Genomic DNA, 19,469 nt, shown 5'->3' on the forward strand with positions numbered 1-19,469 from the left:
TTTTTTCTGACACTTTCTGCGGTTTTTTTTTTTTTTGGCGCTTGCCACGCCTTGGGTTCGTAAGTATACCCAAGACTTGCCGGCCGCGTTTGGGAGCTTTGACTACATAAAGCTTAGCTAGGGAATTTTTTTCTCTAACTTGAGCAGGATTATCTCAAGATGTATTAATAAAGATGATGTTTGTCTTTCCGTTATATCCATCACGGGTTTATCATGTATTATGTTTGTCTCTCCATATTTTAAATCTGTATTTTTATAAAATAATTATGTATTATGGATAAAATTGTCGGAGAAAAAAATAAAAACATAACAATAAAGTTAAAAAAATTGAAAATATTTTGATTAATTAAAATAACTACCTCTATAACCGTCTAACCCAGGCAAGGATATTGGTATCCTGACTATTTTGAAGAATAGCATAACCTTGCTTTTTTAGCTTCCTAAAATCAAGGAAGATTTAGTTGTTCATATCCTAAACTAGAATTATAACAAGACAAACATAATTTAAATGTATTTTCTTGATAACCCAACCTAAGATAGGCATTTCCAAGGGACCAAACACGACCACCAAGTCCAACCCATCACTTTATCCAAATTCCAAAATCTTTGTTGTCTTCGGATTACAGAGAGAGAAAACAGAGAGGCTCCTAAAGTGAGATAGAGATGAGAATGGTGTGTGCTTCATCATCTTCCTCAATTCTTACCAATACAACGATGACTACTAGAACTGCTCTCACAATCACGAACCCCATACCTAACTCATTACCAGTTCATCATCATATTTATCATGTTAAAAGAAAACCATTACAATCATGTAAACATTTCCAAAGACAATCCTTTAAAAGTAACATTAGTAGTCAATTATTATCCATGGAGAGGAAAAATCACCGTCAATTCTCTTCTCAAAATGAGAATGCAGTAGTATTAGAAGAAGCTGATAATAATAACAATGAAGTAGAAGAAGTAATATCACAATCTACATTAATATGGAGAGCAATCAAATTACCTATTTATTCTGTAGCTTTAGTTCCTCTAACTGTAAGTCATGATATGTTGCTTTTAACATCTTATATTTTCTCTCCTTAGTTTTATCTAACCATTCAGGTTTTTTTTTTTTTTTTGGAGAAATTGAGATTGAATTTCAGTGTTTCTTAGCTAACAGTTCATTTTTGCCGATAAGATAGGTGTGTGGCTCACAATCAGAAGTTTAGGCGCACTGGGACTTTACCATATCTACATAGAGGCTCCTACGTTTTGTTTCTTTCATACCAGGGTATTAACAAGCCTCGCATTCTTTATCTTATTTGCATCCTAATGTTTTACAGGTAGGAAGTGCAGCTGCTTATTTACAAGCTGGGCTATTTTCGGTGAGGCGGTATTTTGTGCTTTTATCTTCCTCGGTTCTTATCATAACATGGCTAAATTTGAGGTTAGAGAATCTCTAGTATCTTCTTTGATAAGTTGTTCATAGATACTTTTGATTTAGAAGACGACTGATGTATGATTTCTTCAAGGAAACTTATGACTCATTGGCAGCAACGATGTTTACGATTTTGATACTGGAGCAGATAAGAACAAGAAAGAATCTGTCGTAAACATTGTTGGAAGGTACATACAATTCTCTTTCTCGCTCCATATACTCTACTCCCATTGTGGGTAATCAATGATTGAAGTATTAATAGTCAGTTTATACGTTTGAGAAGTCGTACAGGAACCCTTATCGCTGCATACGCATTGCTTGCTCTGGGATTTATGGGGCTTACATGGGCATATGTTGAAGCAGGGGATATCCGCACGATATATTTATTAACTTGCTCCATTATGTTGGGTTACATTTATCAGGTATGATTTCTTTCAATGCCGTAACTGTTTATTGATTGTACCAAATGCCTCCTGGTGACTAATGGTCACTTGTGAGGAAATCTGAAATTCTTGTTGGGTGGACTCCAAAACCTTCCCTGCGGATTTTCTCAGTTCTTGCACCCCATATTTCACCCCTTACTGTACCCCATATTGATTTTCTCAGTTTCCACTACAGTGTCCGCCATTTAGACTGAGCTATCGAGGACTGGGAGAGCCTTTATGCTTTGCAGCTTTTGGCCCATTTGCTACTACCGCCTTCTACTTGATGCACAACAGCCAAAGGTAGTCTTTCTACAATTGTACTCTTGGATTTCGATTAACCTGACTTTCTAATATTCTTGGATTTCGCATTGAATTTTGCATTGATTTTTAGTGTTATACAGTGTCTTCCAATAAATGGGACAATTTTATCTGCATCACTTCTTGTTGGCCTCACAACAACCTTAATTCTCTTTTGTAGTCACTTTCATCAGGTAAATTTTCCACCTAACTGTTACCTTTCCATTTCCATTCATGGTATGCGCTAATATACAAACTATCGACGAGTTCAGGTGGATGAAGACAAAGCAGTTATGAAGATGTCTCCTCTGGTAAGAAGAACTTTAAGCAATGGGAATTATGGGATTCTAAAGTTCTTGAAATAATTTTTGGCAATGAGTTCAACTATATTGGATGTCTACAGGTTCGTATTGGCACTAAAGCTGGTTCACATCTCGTTAAAGTGGCAATTCTTACACTATATACATTATTGTTTGCTTTTGGTATAAGCAAACTTCTGCCTATATCATGCATCGTAAGTTTTTTTGGAACATTCATCTTTGGAAAGTATTTTGTAAATCTAGGTTTGGTTTCCTTCCCTTTAGTTTTTCATTTCAATTGTTTGATGCTGCAGGTTTCTTGTGCACTGACTTTGCCCGTAGCCAAATTGGTTGTCAGCTACGTTGAAGAAAATTACTCCGTGAGTGTCTTTTCCTTCTCTAGCATTTTCAAGGTTTTTATGTTTAGGGCATTCAAGGTTTTTATGTTTAGGGGCATTCATAAAGCTACTTGACTTGCAGGATAAGAGCAAGATATTCATGGCCAAGTATTTTTGTGTGAGGTTACATGCCATGTTTGGAGCTGCATTATCTGTTGGATTAGTAATGGCAAAATCATACTATATGCAGAGACCAATTCTCCCTTGATTTTCACTTGGCAACATTATATCTGAAGCTTGGACGAAGCAAAGAACAGTCAGAAAGTAAGATGGATTTAGATCATTAGATTCAAACTTTTCACCGTTAAGTTGTTGGTTACATTATCCTGGAGTAATATAATATAGAAAAGTCAGTTACATTATCCAATTATTGTCCAGATAATTGTCCTACAGGAGCAAGTTTCCAATATAAGTTCACTTCAGATGAACTATATTCAAAATTAAGCACCAAAAATCCATCGTTAAAGCAATCTCTGCTTAGTGTCTCATAGGTTCATCATCCTAGCTACTACCAAAACTTTAAATGGTTCTCAAAGAAAGTTATATCCTTCATCTGGAAAATCAGAATTCTCAACTGATACATGAAAAAACAACTATAGACATGTCATGAGTTCAGATCATTCTAATCCAACTTCTTGTAGCAATGCTAGCTGAAAACCAATCACTTAAACATCTTATAGCCGTGACTTCAAATACAAATGTGAATCAACGAGTTCCATGCCTACGAGATGTCTATCAAAATTCCACTTCATACTGATATAAACTGATTTATTCTAGTCCAGTAGTAAAAGCTCAAGAAATCGATCAAGATAGCTAATTAAAACAATTCTCAAGGTGAAACATGTGCATAACTAGTCAACTGGATCCAAATATAGTATCACCATTTCATCAATACAATATGAGCAAAGTGCTCTTTTTCCAAGCACCATCAACATTAATCATAATCTAAACGCTCGGAGTTGGAGTGGAGTCACTTGAAGCTAATTATCTAATAGTGGCAATCCCCCATTGCGCTAAACCTTCATGGTACAAGTCACCAACTGCTCAACTCAATACCTGAAGCACCTACACCATGTCATGTTCTATTTGTCACAATATTGTTGAAACTGTAGGCAGGTTTCCCACCTTACCTTGACACCACCTTGATTGGGTTGCTACCCTAAAACTTGAAGGATCCACTAAAAGGCTTGAAGCCATCAGAAAGATAATCAGGGAAACTCACCTTAATAATATGAACCAGAACCTCTGCCACTTGAATAGCCATCATTCGCGCGACGACTTGGGTACATAGATGAGTATGAACTTGGTCCAACCTGGGGGAAAAAAAACAAGGGAGATGGGAAAAAAAAACAATAAGATGACCTCTGAAAATATTTGAATTAGAGATAATCTTTCAAAATAGAAGATCAGGGACAAACATCTGATCCAGTAGACATGTATTCCCTGCTGCCATAGCTGGGTTGGAATCCACCTGCATCACCTCTGCTCACTTCATCTGAAAATGACATCATATGAGTCAAAGACTGCTATGAGTTCGCGATCAAAGAAATTTAAAAGTATGTGCTTCCCATACCTCGGACGTATCCCATGCTGGATGGGCGCGTTTCATACAAGTCACGAGAATATCCAGCAGAACTCCGGCTACTTCTTTCATAACCTAGATGAGAACCATGGCCCAGCCTGACATAACAACACCACTAATCGTAATTAGAAAGGGAAACAGCACAAAGAACAGCAACAGATTTGGCGTCCTAAGTAATTACCTTGCGGATTCGCTTTCATAAGCACTATTGCCATATGGCAAAGAAGCAGTAGCTGCCTCATATTCATAGCGAGCTCTGGGTTGTCGAAGTGTTGATTCGGCATACCGAGAATCAATTTCTTCCTAAAAGAATTTAGGTATGGCGTTAAACCCAAGAAAATATTAATAAGAACACTAATATCGGAGGAAACTTCATAATGGGACTCACCGTAGCAGAATGAGGTCGTTTTGAACCAGAAATAGAACTATATTCACGGCTATGACCACCACGGTAGCTCGAGGGTCGTTCTGCATATCTTTCGTAGCTTTCATCAGCATAAAGAGGTTCTGGCCTTCGATGTGCACGTGAAGAAGTCCTCATAGAACTGTCAGCATATCCAGATCCGTGGGATGAGTAAGTGTCCCTAAAGGATGAAGGTCTCTCGGCAGGTCCTCTCGTAACATAATCAGATGACCGATGAAAAGTGTCTTCACGGCGAACATAATCCCTCTTTGTAGTGCTCCTTCCATAACTTGAACTGGCTGAAGCCAAATGTGTTGCATAAGAAGATACAGAGAAATTAGTTCTAAACTGATGATATTCTAATGTATGCTATTGCTGAGAAGATATCACTACAAACATACCAGAAGGCCGGGGATCATAGGATCTCTCTGAAGAAGGGTATCCCCTTCTACTTCCAACTCTATCACGGGAAATATCCATATCTGCATATCTATCTCTAGGACCAAATCGCTTATAATCACCGCCATAACTGGAATAACTTTGAAACCCGCGTCCACTGCGAGCTGCAAACCTTGACTCGGTGCGGTGCAAGCTAGGGTTCCAGAAAGGTCTGCCACCCCGTGCTCCGCCACGCTCCACGTAACCCCCTTGACCATGTTTAACTGACTTACCTCTTTGGCGTGGCCTCGACAATCTTACCCTAACCTTAACCTGTTGAAGTTGTAGATACATTTAAAAGATATTAATTGCATTTAACTGTAACAGTCGCTGTTGATCAACGCATGGGGACAAATATTAACCAATTCTTCAGTGGAACAGCCACAAACCTTCTTATCTCCGTCACCCAGTTCAGTATTATTGACACCTTCAACACAAGCAACTGCAGCGTCATGGGAGTCAAAGGTTACAAAGCCAAAATCTTTTCTTTTAGCAGCTGGCATATTCCGGGCAAGTTCAACCTTTTCAATCTTTCCGAATTTCTTGAGATGGTCTTTAACACGGTCTTCATCCCAGGAAATAGGCAAACCATCCAGAAAGACTGCCCTAACCTGATCAAGCAAACATTTGAATATTACAATCTCTTGACAATTTTACAGGGCAGGAATTTGCATTCAAATATATGGCAAACGGCAAACAAAGTTTTAGACTTCGTAAGGAATGGATATCTATAGAGAATCCTAATGGAGTGTGCAAGATTCCAATGAAACAAACTAAGCAGGCACGTTTTCAACTATGTTCTAATTGACTACCCAACGTGACACAACTGATGACATGAGGTGATATATCACTATAAGGCTCCTATATTACCTTCTCTTTATTCAAAATTGATTACTTTGTGCTCTTTATATCGTGACTGTTCAAAATTGCATAGTTTAATATTTTCTTTTTTCATATCTTTTTGCAATCTCAAAATTTTGATGTTCTTTATATATTGGAAAAGACAAATCTCACGGCTACGAACATACCCTTTTGATTAATATGACGGGTTTGGTTTGATAAGATCACATTATGCAACAACAAAAAAAGGAACAGATGGTTACTGAACCAAACAACTGACCTGTGCCATGACTTCATCATCCATCTCAATGAACGTATCTGCAAAAGCAATCTTTGCTGGCCTATCAGTACCAAACAAAACATCCCTCTTCTGCAAGTGCTTGCATGCATCCAAAGCATCTGGACGACTACCGAAATCCAGAAAAGCAAACCCCCTATTCATCCCCTCGTTTCTAGTATCCTCAACCAGTGTCAAGTCTTCAAAGTTATCAACACCATAGTGTATCAGTTTTTCCTTCAACTGTGCAACAAACAATGTGGCCAGTTTAACAGATTTACACGGAAAGAGGAGTAAGTACATAAACAGACTGGGATAGAACCTTGACTATGTTGATGATCAAGGGAAACATCCAACTCAATGCAGATCAATCAAGAAGGTGTCATCATACTTACAGCTTCCTTTGTCCATGTCTTGCATATATTGCCGACGAACAGTGTGTCACTGTCCTGACTTGGAGCAACACCAAATTGCTTTCCATTAATCTGAAAGAAAATTCCCTATCCAGAGTTAGATAAATCTAAAAGAAACTCTCAATTAAGAAAACCCCAGACTGCAAACGCTTAGGCTATTGATTACCGTTGGGTTTTTAAGTTCACTGACAGCTCGTTTTGCCTGCTCAACTGTAGCAAAACGTAGGAATGCGAAACCCTTATTCTTTTGAGTCAATGGGTTCTTCATAAGTCTCACTTCAGTGACTTCACCAACTTCACTGAAAACCTCTCTGAGATCCTCCTCGGTAGCATCGCGATCCAATCCTCCAACAAATACCTCAAATTCTTTCCTTTTTCGCCTCTCTTTCATTACATCATGACGCTCTTTCTCGCCATCATCATCTTCTCCGTGTTCGTTCCCACCATCATCTTCTGCTTCTTTCTCTTCATCCTCACCTTCCACAATGTCTTCCATCATTTCATTCCCCACAATCCCCTCATCATCGTACTCTTCTTCCATCTCTGGATCTTCCTCAATTCCAACATTGGCTACACGTTCCTCCTCGGCCTCTGACTGGGGATCCTTGTCTTCTAGCTCCAAACGTTCAGAACCATCATACTCCTGATAATCCACCGAATCTAGCTCCTTATCCTCCTTATCCTCTGATACATTAACACCAATAGTGTAAAACATAACAAATTTTCATCGAAGTTCTCCTTGATTTCAAAGATTATATCCAATAATTAAACTAAAAATTTCCCCTCGTCTTGTTATACTTTCCAATTATAAACAGTAAGTAATAGATCCGTATTCTCGTGACAAATTAGATAATGCAAAAAGAAAAACTATAACGTTGTTCCACAAGTCTTCTTGCACCTCGTGTTTTCCCCTGATTTTATCCTGGCTTTCAAATTTTCGGTATGGTTCTTAGAATATAATAACTTCAATTACTCTTTTCTAAATTTGCCAACTTGATTTAACATTAATAAGTCTCAAATTTACACTTTTTATCCGTAATTCATACTAGGGTTAGGGTTGCTCAAATTTCAGACAAAACTTAATCCAACAAACAAAAGAAACAAGATTTCTCCTTTTTCTTTTCCAAAATTTCAACGAATCTCTGCACATTAATCAAAGAAAGATAGAGAAAGGAAAAACCTTTAGGAGGAGACTCAGTTTCTCTGTATTCTTCATTCATGGTTGTTGTGGTTGTGTTACTGTTATCAACGAGCTCAGCTTCTTCTTCTTGATGTTGTTGTTGTTCTTCTTCTACTAGGGTTTTTGTAGGTGTTCTCTTCTTCGGTGCAACAGAAGTCGATGGACGTTTCAGTTTACGAGGAGGCATTGTCTTGGATCAACGAACTAAAATTCACAAACGGAAAACTTTGGAAACCCTAGGTTTTGGTCGAAGACAAACAAGTTGTAATAGTTGAAGTTCTTTCCAAACGAACGAAGGGTTTTATTTCCTAATTTTGACGAGTTTTTCTCGAAGTTGACTTCCAATCAGGGTTTGTGCCTTTAATAATCTCAAGACATAATAATGCTCTTAGAGCCTAGCCTGTCCGGTTGGTCTAAAGCCCGAACAAGCACCTATGAACCTCCAGGAATTATAGTTAACCTGGGGTTCAAAAAAAAAAAAAAAACTGAACTTCATTGAACAAAGATTAAGTACATAACTTAAAGACTGATGACGACATTATCCCTTATAGCTTTATGTATATCAGCTGGGATATTGTCCAAAATATCAAAAGAAGCTCTATTATGTGAGCTGCATTGTTGCCAGATTTATGTACATATGTTATAGTAGTTTCCGGCCTAGTAGATAGTCGATGCTTTATTTCATTTACAAGACCTTGATTCATCCAATGTACATGAGGGTTAGCATCGTTGATAGAGAAAACAACATTTTGACAGTCTGATTCAAGCAAAAACCGATCACAATTGAAGTTGCTGGCCCAGTTTAGTGCTTCTTTTATGGTCAAGCATTCCGCTTGCTCTGGATCTAGTCCTCCATTGAAGTACCTGCCTCTGATGCGTCTGCTGCAACCTGTAGAATCTCGAATAATTAGCCCAATGCCGAAGGTTTTTGAAGTGTCGTCAAAAGAAGCATCTATATTGATCTTAAATTGATAATTTACTGGAGGTATCCAACTAACAGACTTTGTTAAGAATATTTTATGTTGGTGATAAAACTTTATGCACTAATTTAGCAACCACTTAATATTATTTAATGTCACTCATCTATTCATGTTTTTGTTTTGAAAAAATTTATCACATCTGTTTCTCCATATCTGCCAAGCAGTGATCATCAAGGTGAGAATCCAAGTGTCTTGTTCCTCACTACTAATGTTCTGATCAATAGAGAACCAACTTATAATCCAACTAATAAATGAAGTATTCTGAGCATGGATGTTAGAAACATTAACATTCATATCAAGCTAAACTGAAGAAGAGTATGTGCAGGTGATTAACAAATGCTCAATGGTTTCACTCTCCTTGTTGCAATGTGGACAGATGATGTCCATTTCTGGTTTGTAATGGCTGATCTTGACTAAAGTTGGAATAATTCCTTTTAAACACTTCCAAATGAAAAGTTTGACCTTATGAGGTGCTCTCATGCTCCACAGTTTTTTCCAGACTAACTTAGGCACTTGAGAAGGAATTTGACTTGTATTATTTCTTGTGGGTGTAAGTGCCTTATATGCTGATTTAACAGTGAAGGACCCTAATCTATTTGGTTCCCAGATAAGTGAATCCTCTCCATGTTGAGGGATGTACATATCCAAAATTAACAGAGCTAATATGAGTATCAAACAACTCCCATACCAGAGGAGCATTCCATCTTCTTGGATTAGCAAGCATTAAATCTGAAACATAAACAATTCTTGCTGGCTCAGCAAAAGATGATTTAGGGGTTGGAGGTTCCGGAAGACCATAGACCCATTTATCATACCAGACTAATACTTTGGTACCACATCTTATTGCCCACCTATGATGTTGTTTAACATACTGAAGACCATGTTTTATTCCCTTCCAAATCCAAGAAGCATTTTTATTTTCTTATTGTAAATGGAGAAAGTTGCAGTAAGGGGCGTACTTTGGTTTTAATATTTGAACACAAAGTTTGTCTGGTTCCGTGCACAACCTCCGAGCTAACTTAGCAATTAATACATTGTTAAACTGTTCCAGGTTGCGGAAAGCTAAACCACCTTCTTGTTTTGAAGCATTAAGAGAATCCCGAGCTAAGAAATTAATACTCTTGCTTGTCTTATGCCCCCACCAGAATGTTCTCTGAATTGAGTTTAGTTTCCTGATGATGTTTTTTGGAATTTTAAAATTCCCCATATAATGAGAAGGAATGGTGTTTAACACAGATTTCACAAGTGTGGTTCTTGCTGCTTGGTTTAAAGTTTTGGAAATCCAGCCTATTAACCTTGTGGAAAAGTTGTTAGATAGATCTCCAAAAGAAGTAGCTTTTGATTTACCTATTAAGATTGGTAATCCAAGATACTTATCAGAGGAACACAACTGTTTGACACCTAATATTGTAGTAATATATTGTTTTCTCTCCTGAGTAATGTCTCCTGCAATGAAGGCAGCTGATTTTGAAAAATTTATCATTTGTCCCGAAATGGAGCCAAAATCTTCCAAAATCTTGAGAACATTATCAACTGTCCTGTCATCTGCTTGAAAAAATAACAGGCAATCATCTGCAAAAAGCAGATGATTGATAGATGGAGAGTTCTTTACCACTTTGATGCCTTTGATCAAGTGATCTTGTTCTGCTTTGTATAAAGCTCTACTGAGATACTCCATGGTGATGATGAAAAGGTGGGGAGATAAAGGATCTCCCTACCGTAATCCCCTGGATGGTGCATATGAATCACAAGGACTTCCATTTAGTCTGATTGAAATAGTTGTAGTTGTGATGCACTGCTGAATTAGAGTTCTCCACTCAGAGCAAAAACCCATGCATTGTAACATTTTATCCAAAAAAGTCCACTCCAAACTATCGAAAGACTTAGACATATCTAGTTTAAGGGCTATTAATCCTTTTTACTTCTTGACTTCTTCATTGAGTGTATTACTTCATGTGCTATGGTAATATTGTCGTTTATGTACCTTTTTGTGACATAAGCAGCCTGAGTTGGAGATATGAGTTTATCCATCAAAGGTTGCATCCTCTTAACTAATAATTTAGATATTATCTTATAATTGTTATTGCATAACCCTATCGGCATGTAATCACTTGGCGTAGACGGATGACCAACTTTGGGTATTAGACAAATAGCGGTCTCATTGAGATAGGTTGGAAGTTGTTTCGGAATGAAGAAATTCTGAACCAAACTAATGATATATGCACCCACAATGTCCCATTGTGATTGATAAAAGCCAGCAGGAAAGCCGCCTGGTCCTGGAGAATTCCATCTAGATAGACTCTCGACAACACATTTGATTTCTTCTTCCGTTGGCACGCTAATGAGAGAAATATTATCATTAGTGGAGATATTACTTTGAATGTGCTTGAAGAAGTAATCATGCAGATGTGGAGAAGTAGAGGTTGTTATGGCTGAAAAATGAGAAGTAAGAAATTTAGATAATTCCTCTCTTGTAGTTAACCAGCTTCCATTATGATCACGTAAGGCAATTATGTTATTACTAACTCTCCTTCTCTTAGCTATTGTATGAAAGTAGGTTGTGTTATTGTCTTCCTCCTTGATCCATTTATCCCCTGATTTCTGTTGCCAATATTCAGATTCTATTTTTTTTTCTAGTGCTTTAGAAGCTCTATGTTGCACTGAATTTGTGAAGCATTATAATCACTATAAGGAAGAGATTGATAATACTCCAATTGCCTCTTATAAAAAGCTACATGCGTGTCTATTTCCCCAAAATGCAATCTTCTCCACTTAGCTAAATCTTTCCTAGTTGATGTAATTTTTCTATTAAAGTTGGCTTTTGAAGATTTCCAAGACTGAGCAATGAGCTGAGATCATGAAGGATCAGCTAACCAGCACTTATAAAATTTCCAAACATTCCTAGTTACATGCTTGTTTATTTCAGTCTGTAAAAGGATTGGACAATAGTCATAACCAATGAATGGTAAATGATGGAGTCTAGAGTCTGGGAATTGTATTTGCCACTTATCATTGTGAAGTGCCATATAAATTCTAGCTCTCTTAAATCCTTTACCATTTAATTGGTTAGTCCAAGTATGATTTTTGCCAATATACCCTAAATCCATCAGTCCAGCTTCATCAATTGTTTTACATACCCATTCATTAATAGAAGAATACTTAGAAGATTGACCCATGTTATGGAGATGAACATTTAAATCTCCTATAACCACTCATGGTTGAAAAAGATTGTAACTGAGTTCCTTCAAAAAACCACATTGCAACTTTTTAACATATTCATAAGTGGAGCCATACATGCATGATAACAACAATTATTCCTTTGCAGGATTAGAGGTTACTAGAAGGTGAATGATGTTATCTTTCACACAGACAACATCACATGGAAAGCCATCTTTCCAAAGTAAAATTAGACCACCAACTCTACCAATTGAATCAACTACTAGTGAATTTGGGTAAGAGTATGACTGAATAAAGGCCTTCGCTTTTGGTTCTCCAATTTTTGTTTCGCAAAGAAAGATAATGTCAGGATTATGAACTCTAGTTATATCTGACAAATTGCCTCTAGTTTCCTTAGATGCAAATCCTTGCACATTCCAAGTTAAAATCTTCATTACGCTAATTAGACTATATATATGGAAAAGCTCAAAGTGACATGCAAGATTTAAATTAAAAGTAGAACATGTAATGAATTGAGAGATGCAGATTAAGGAATGATTATTTTTGAGTTGTGCCTGGTCACCAGTGCTGGATGTTTTGTTGCCAAAAGCTCTTGAGTAGTTTTGCTCTGAAACAGTCCCATGATTAGTTTGGTAAGAAAGTGAAGAGCAGCTCTGATTATCCAAAATTAACTGAGTATTCTCTAAAGATTCAGCTACAGTAGAAGTGGAAGATTGGTTCATCTGATTTTGTTCATAGATCTGAAGGAGAGATTGAATCGGACCCTTAGAACCTCTAGTAGTGTGAATTATTGACGGATCTATGTTCTCAGAGTTACAGTTATCCATTGAAATATCTAATTCACCGATTTGAAGATAAGCTCTTAAGAGGTTAGGGTTTATATCATTTCCTAGATTGGTAGATGGATCAGTTGATGAGATTTTCTTTTCTAGATTTGGATTGTTTACATAATTTAAGAGATTACTTAAATCATTTGACCCTTCTATTACAGTAATACTATCTTTAGGATTGCTACTCTCCCCCTTCTCCATTCGTATTCTCTTTCCTATTTTTGTTCCTATTGACTCAAACTCTATGCTACGAGAAACATTAACATGAAGCATACCTTGCATGTTACACCCAATAGTAGTACTCGGCATTTGCTGAATCACTGAGTTAACTCGTTGAATAGAGTCATTTTCCATCTATCTTTGGTTTGTAATACAGATCACCATGGGTGCAGAAATTGGAGCAGAATCTTCATTAAAAACAACAAGAGCCACAACATGCTGAACGTCAGCTCTCCCATGCATTGGATCATTATTATTGTCAATTGCATGTTTGTTTTCTTCATCAATTTGCATCTGTGGATTGATTATAGAAGAAGATCTTGCGCCTCTATTATCAGGATTATTCCAGGAAGGTGGATCAAGGATAGAGTTTGAAGATAAATAACCTCTTTGTTGTTGTAACAAGAAATCAACTATCTCCATACACTCGTTTTCCTTATGATCGATTGTATAACAATACCCACATAAATTGAAAGGTTGTTTTTCATAAAAGAGACGAATCCAAACCTCTTCACTAACTGTGTTTTTCATCCAGAATCCTCGACGAAGTGGATCACGAACATCAACAAGTACCTTAAATTTTTGTACTTTTCCTTTTGGTACAATACAATCTGGTGGGTCAAGAGCTTTTACTTCTCCCATGTCAGAAGCAATTCGGTTGACTATTGTATCATTTGCAAACTCTGGTTGCATGTTGTATAGCCGTAACCAAAGGAGTATTTTTGTGAGATCCACCTGACTTTTGAGTATTGTTGGATTCCATGGTTGCATTGCCAGCAAGTCTCATTCCACAAACCATCGTGTAAACTTCAGAGCTAGATCATATTCCTCCTGAGAGTAGAATTTGATCATGAGTAAATCTGGGTCTTCTTTCTTGAGAAAAATTTCCTTACTCTTAATCCACAACTTCTTTAGTTCTTTATCCATCTCACTTATTGAGTAGTTCTTGTCATAATATAGTTTTGCTAGGAAGCTAAACTTCCATTGCTTTGCTCCCTCAAGGAGGTCATCTGAAAAGAGAACTGGTTTCTTAAGGGCCCTCAATCTATCAGATAAGGATGTAGACCTATTCTTTGTTGAACCTCCATAAGCTGGTTCTCCATTGAGAGAGACTGAGTTAAGAGAGTTGTTGTATCATGATATAACAGAAGAAGAAGGAAAAGAACCATCAGATGTAAATAAATCTTGCCGATATGCTGATTAATGAATGTATTACACTTGGAGAAGCGCGTGCAAACTTGGTAGACGATTAAGTGGATGATAGGCATAGCTCTAGGTTAACGTATTTGCTTAATTAAATATGAAGAAGAAAGAGAATAAAAGAAGGAAGATTTTGCCAAAAGTGGATATTGAGATCTTCTCGTGCAGAAAGGTATCAGATAGTATTAAATGATTAAAAGGTGGGTATTGAATCATAGTATAACAGTTTGGGGAAAGGGACAGGGCAAAACCGCTCACTTGTCTCAGCAACTCATCCAGCACCGCTAAGGCTGCACAAGACCCGGTCTGGAACCGGTGAACCGGCCTGGAACCGGAAAAATCGGACCAGAACCGTACCGGAAGCGGTGTAGCCGGTACAGGTACAGGTAACCAAACTGAGAACAGGTGTAGTACCGGTACATGTACTGGGTTCTTACACATTCCCGGCATGTACTGGTCTGAAAAACCCGATTGATATTAGTCGTTGATCTTTTGATAAGAAATTAGTGGTAGCCATCGATCCTAGGTCTAGATATCTATCTTTTTATCGACCATCTATTTCTTTCATCATTATTCTTCTTCCTTTTCTTTTTTTCTCTGAACTGAAAGTGAAGAACAACCACACAGACGCGCCATCGTTCACTTCTTCTTCTTCACCATCTATGAGTTTATATCACCAACAATTTCTTCTTCATCATCAGCGAAACAAAATCAATTTCCCATTCTTCACCATCTCACAAGTCAATAACATGTAATTCGTTCATCTTAATTATTTAATTGCATGTTTGATTAGCGTGTTCAATTGTATGTCTGAATATGATTTAGGGTTTTATTGGGATCGATTTGGATTGATTCCACTAGTTTTGTAATTTATTTTTATTTCTTCATGGATTGTTGTATCACTGTATGGTTTTTACCCTATCTCCTTTAATGGAAAATGCTCCTGATAAAATTGATGGTAAAATTGAGATGGGTTTTGACTGAATTTTATTGATTAATATTCAAAGATCGATTGATGGTGGGATAAATCTTCCATTGGTTGAAATATTGAAGAACATGGAGAAGCAGATGGATCTGTAGTTTGACAGAGAATTGGGTTTGTGTTGCTGCTGGTGATGAATACTTAAGAGTGAGTGAAGATGTACAGGTATTATGTGTCTGTGATGGAATAGATGGATGGTGGTGATGTTGGTATTTGAACTCAGATGAGAGAAGGGCTTTTCTACTTATGGAGATTGATAGAATAGGTGATGGATCTGTTGGTAACTGCCAGAGTAATCGCCTTCAACATTGATTTGGTTTTTCTCCATTACTAGTGCTTTGTTCAATTTTAAATTAAAATGTTGTGTTTGCTAAGTTAATAAAATTTGTGAAGATGATTGTGTACTCGCCTACTATGAATTACGAACTTCTTTTTTTTCTTTCAATCTGTTAAGTTAGTATTAAGATAACAGGTAAAAACCCGGTACCGGAGTGGAACCGGACCGGTATTACAGGTACAAGTACCGGACCTCAAAATGAGGAACCGGTCAACACCAGATACAGGTACCGGTTCCAATAGAAAACCGGACTGTACCGGATCATGTGCAGTCTAAGCACCACTAACCAGACCTAGAATAAGAAGTAAAATACAGTCATATTAGTGAATCAAAGATTGAAAATTATATAGAAAGATGCAGAATTGATAGTTTACGACATGCAAATTAATAGTTTAGGAAGGAATCAAAGAAATTTATGAAAGCATAAGAAAATTTTCCACTGAGTTATGCCCGATTCAAGAAATTAAATACACTAATTTTCTTGAGCCACACTCTCACTCATTGAACCTGAGAGAAAAAACTTTAAAAGAGGTGCCATTCGTATTTTCATTCACCATAACATGAGGACCTTACTAGGGAGAAAGGTTATTCTCACAAAAGTAACGGAGTCAAATATCCTGTAGTGTACATATAAATATATATTTACCACCAAAGGATTGCTCCACAGAGTGAGTACTTGTTTCAATATAGAGAGGTAGAATAAACAAAAGAATCAAGAGGAAGTTAATAGCAAGGGTAACGGATCTCAAGCCTAAATTGTATGAGATTTTGGAATCCTACCTAAGCCTATTTTTGCTATCTTGCACCCCCTAGAAATATTTTGCTTCCCCTTAATAGAGTTTCTGGCTCCGTCCCTGATTACCAACCTTTAATGAAGTTCTCTTTGATGTTTTCGTGTGGTATTCAATCTCCAATGTTCAAGGATATCTTTGATTTTATACTCTACTTCTTAAACCTAGTCTAGTTTGAAACTGACTTTAGTGACTAAATCAAGAATGCGTATTGCCATTTATATTTGATAACTAAGTTGACATACTAATGTTAGTGGGTTCAATCGAGCAATGCTCTAACAATCAAGAATAAGATAACTTACCAAATTTTAAGTTGATTCCACTAAGTTTCACAACTTTGCATCTTTACCAACTAAAGATTTTTATGCACAGTTCTCTCCTAAAAATCCACATCTGCACTTTCCACAAAAAATGTATCAATTAAGCACAAGTTCAAAATTAAAATATTTCCTCATTTGATATTATTCTCAAAGAGAACAACATGAGCAACCTTTCTCTACAAGAGGAGGATTTTCTTGGGCATAATCCAATATTAATTAGATTTCTCCTGCTAGCCAGTGACGAATGTTCAAGTTAAAATCGTAACTTTTTTCATCATAGCCAATTACAGACAAAAGAATCAAAATGATAACTTAAGAGACATAATTCATCAAAAATTTACTCATCTTTTATCTAGTAACAAACAAAAAGAATAAAGAGCATAACTTAAGAGAAATCTCGAACCTAACACGCAAGATTGAAGGGGGGGAATCGGGCGATTTTTGCTCTGCAAATCAGGCAACTGACTCAGTGAAAAAATTCGTCAATCTTCGTTTTCAGTGCTCAAATCATTAATCCAGGTGAATTCTACTTTAAAAAAATTCTTGATTAAGTTGAATCTGGTGATGATTAGTCATTAAGTCTGGTGGGTTTATGGATTCGTGTCCTAAATCCACTTTATTTGAGGGTTTTAAATCAGATATGCTAGGTTTTAACAAAGAAAAAAACTCCCAGGTAATTCCTTCGATTGAATTACCTGATGATTCATTTGAAGAAAGTTTAGATCCTTGGAGGTTTTCGTTAATTGGTAGATTAAATTTACAGCAAATTAAATTTGTTGATGCTGCTATTTTTCTTCGTCGATAATGGAAATTAACAGGGGATTGCAAGATAATACCATTAGGAAGAGGTTTTTCACAATAAAGTTAGACAATGAAATTGATCGTCAATACATTAAGGAAGGAAAATGGGAGAGTCTGAATCAAGTATTACAAGTACGAAAGTGGATCTCTAATTTTCGCCCTGAAAGTCAAAGAACTTCAAAAGATATGGTATGGGTTAGATTACCTGGTTTAGGACTTGAATTTTGGAGTGAGAAGATATTGTTTAAGATTTGCAAGGAAATTGGTACACCAATCAAACTAGATGAAGCTACTGCAAGATGTGAGGTTGGGTATTATGCAAATGTCTTAGTTGAAATTGATTTTGCAAAAACTGTTCCAAATAAGGTCTGGATTGGTACTAAATACGGAGGTTTTCTTCAAAGCATATCAATTCCAGTATGTCCTAAATTTTGTCACACTTGCAAGATTGTAAGTCATAACATTGTCGAATGTAGAGTTGATAAGAACAAAAAACAGCAAGCAAGTAATATTCAGAATAATATGTCTTCTGCAACAACTAATATTAAACAACAAACTCCTAAGGCAGGTAAACCTCATATTCCTTTTGATATTTGTGATAGGTCTGAGGTTGTGAAGAGTGGTTCTAATACAGAAAGAAGACAGAGTAGTATACCTAGTGTTACAAATACTCAAGTGCTTGAAGAAGATGTTGTTATTTCTAATATTGTTACACCTATCAATATTGTTAGTAACTCCATACCAGATATTATTAACAGTGGAAGATTTAATATTATTAATCAAGATGAAATTGAACAAGAAGATGACATAAGTGTGAATGAGGAAATTATTGCAGAACAGGAATCTCCAAAACAATCTTTAAGTACTGCAATCCCTGAAGTGGAGAGTGTAGTTAAATTTGTTGATGTTGTTTCAGGTAAAGTTTCTAAAAAATATAAGAGTCAAAATAAGAATATGGGGGATAATATAGAAGATCAATTAGGTATTCTTGATGTTCCAAAATTACTCAAGTTAGCTGAGGAAAATAGCTTGCAAAATAGTACTGTTACATTTGTTCATGGTTCTAATGGTAAAGTAACTAATGAAGTTGTTCAAGTTACATCTTGGGCAAATATGGTTGAAAAAGAAACGGTGACAGGAAATTCTTCTTCATCACCAAGTAAAATAAAGGGAGTTAAAACTGCTCCAGTCAACAACAAATACAACTTCAGGAAAAATCAGAACAAAGGGGGTACTAAGAACCCCCTAAACAAACAATGAAGATAGCTTATTGGAATATCAGGGGCCTTAGAAGAAGAAGGGCTCAAGAAACATTATGATCCCTGGTAAATCAATTTATCCCTTCTTTGTAACGGATAGCAGAACCCAAAGTTTATTGTAGTACATCTTTTTGTAGCAAACTAAATCTTCCAGGAATGCAGAAAATGGTTATTCATAATTCTACTTCAGACAATAAAGGCAACATATGGCTCTTTTGTAATGCAAGTATAACTAAGCCAACTGTTATATCAATGTCAAGTCAGATGGTCACTGTCAGTGTTGGTGATGTGTTGGTTTATGGTGTGCATACTCATGTGAAGTTAGTTCAAAGAAGATTTCTTTGGTCAGAAATGGAAATGATAAGTGATATGAATAAGCCTTGGATAATTCTAGGTGATTTTAATGCAATCTTAACTTCAGATGAAAAGGTTGGGGGGAGAAATCCTAACAGAACTTCCATGTTGGACTTCGGTGAATGTTTAAACAAATGTGAACTTCTTCAAGCTCCAAAAACAGGATTGCAGTTTTCTTGGTCAAACTGTCAACAAGGAAGCAAAAGAATTTTATGTACTTTAGACAGGGTGGTGTTTAATCAAAAAT

The 19,469-nt window shown here is 36.6% G+C and overlaps 3 protein-coding genes across 4 annotated transcripts; 2 read left to right on the top strand and 1 right to left on the bottom strand.

Moving 5' to 3' along the window:
• The first annotated feature begins 597 nt into the window (after positions 1-597).
• On the top strand, positions 598-3,206 carry LOC113332100 (2-carboxy-1,4-naphthoquinone phytyltransferase, chloroplastic-like). Its single transcript, XM_026578773.1, has 10 exons — positions 598-1,038; positions 1,326-1,429; positions 1,537-1,608; positions 1,704-1,842; positions 2,039-2,145; positions 2,237-2,336; positions 2,415-2,453; positions 2,546-2,656; positions 2,756-2,821; positions 2,922-3,206. Exons 1-10 carry the CDS (start codon positions 664-666, stop codon positions 3,045-3,047), a joined length of 1,239 nt encoding a protein of 412 aa, XP_026434558.1. The 5' UTR covers positions 598-663; the 3' UTR covers positions 3,048-3,206.
• A 284-nt stretch (positions 3,207-3,490) lies between these two features.
• On the bottom strand, positions 3,491-8,292 carry LOC113332099 (nucleolin-like). 2 transcript variants are annotated; one of them, XM_026578772.1, is made up of 12 exons: positions 7,973-8,292; positions 6,959-7,476; positions 6,775-6,864; positions 6,383-6,622; positions 5,652-5,873; positions 5,226-5,535; positions 4,810-5,123; positions 4,603-4,724; positions 4,413-4,519; positions 4,258-4,334; positions 4,062-4,152; positions 3,491-3,895 (listed from the first exon to the last, which is right to left on the bottom strand). In XM_026578772.1, exons 1-11 carry the CDS (start codon positions 8,157-8,159, stop codon positions 4,063-4,065), a joined length of 2,277 nt encoding a protein of 758 aa, XP_026434557.1. In that variant the 5' UTR covers positions 8,160-8,292; the 3' UTR covers positions 3,491-3,895; position 4,062. The 2 variants fall into 2 exon arrangements, with proteins under 2 accessions (XP_026434557.1, XP_026434556.1); XM_026578771.1 differs by having other exon boundaries at positions 3,491-3,904.
• Positions 8,293-17,612: 9,320 nt separating this feature from the next.
• LOC113331886 lies at positions 17,613-18,869 on the top strand. Its single transcript, XM_026578528.1, has one exon. The coding sequence runs from the start codon at positions 17,613-17,615 to the stop codon at positions 18,867-18,869; it is 1,257 nt and encodes a 418-aa protein (XP_026434313.1).
• The last annotated feature ends 600 nt before the right edge of the window (positions 18,870-19,469 follow it).

Source organism: Papaver somniferum, unplaced genomic scaffold (genome assembly GCF_003573695.1).
Source record: "Papaver somniferum cultivar HN1 unplaced genomic scaffold, ASM357369v1 unplaced-scaffold_128, whole genome shotgun sequence".
NCBI lineage: Eukaryota > Viridiplantae > Streptophyta > Magnoliopsida > Ranunculales > Papaveraceae > Papaver > Papaver somniferum.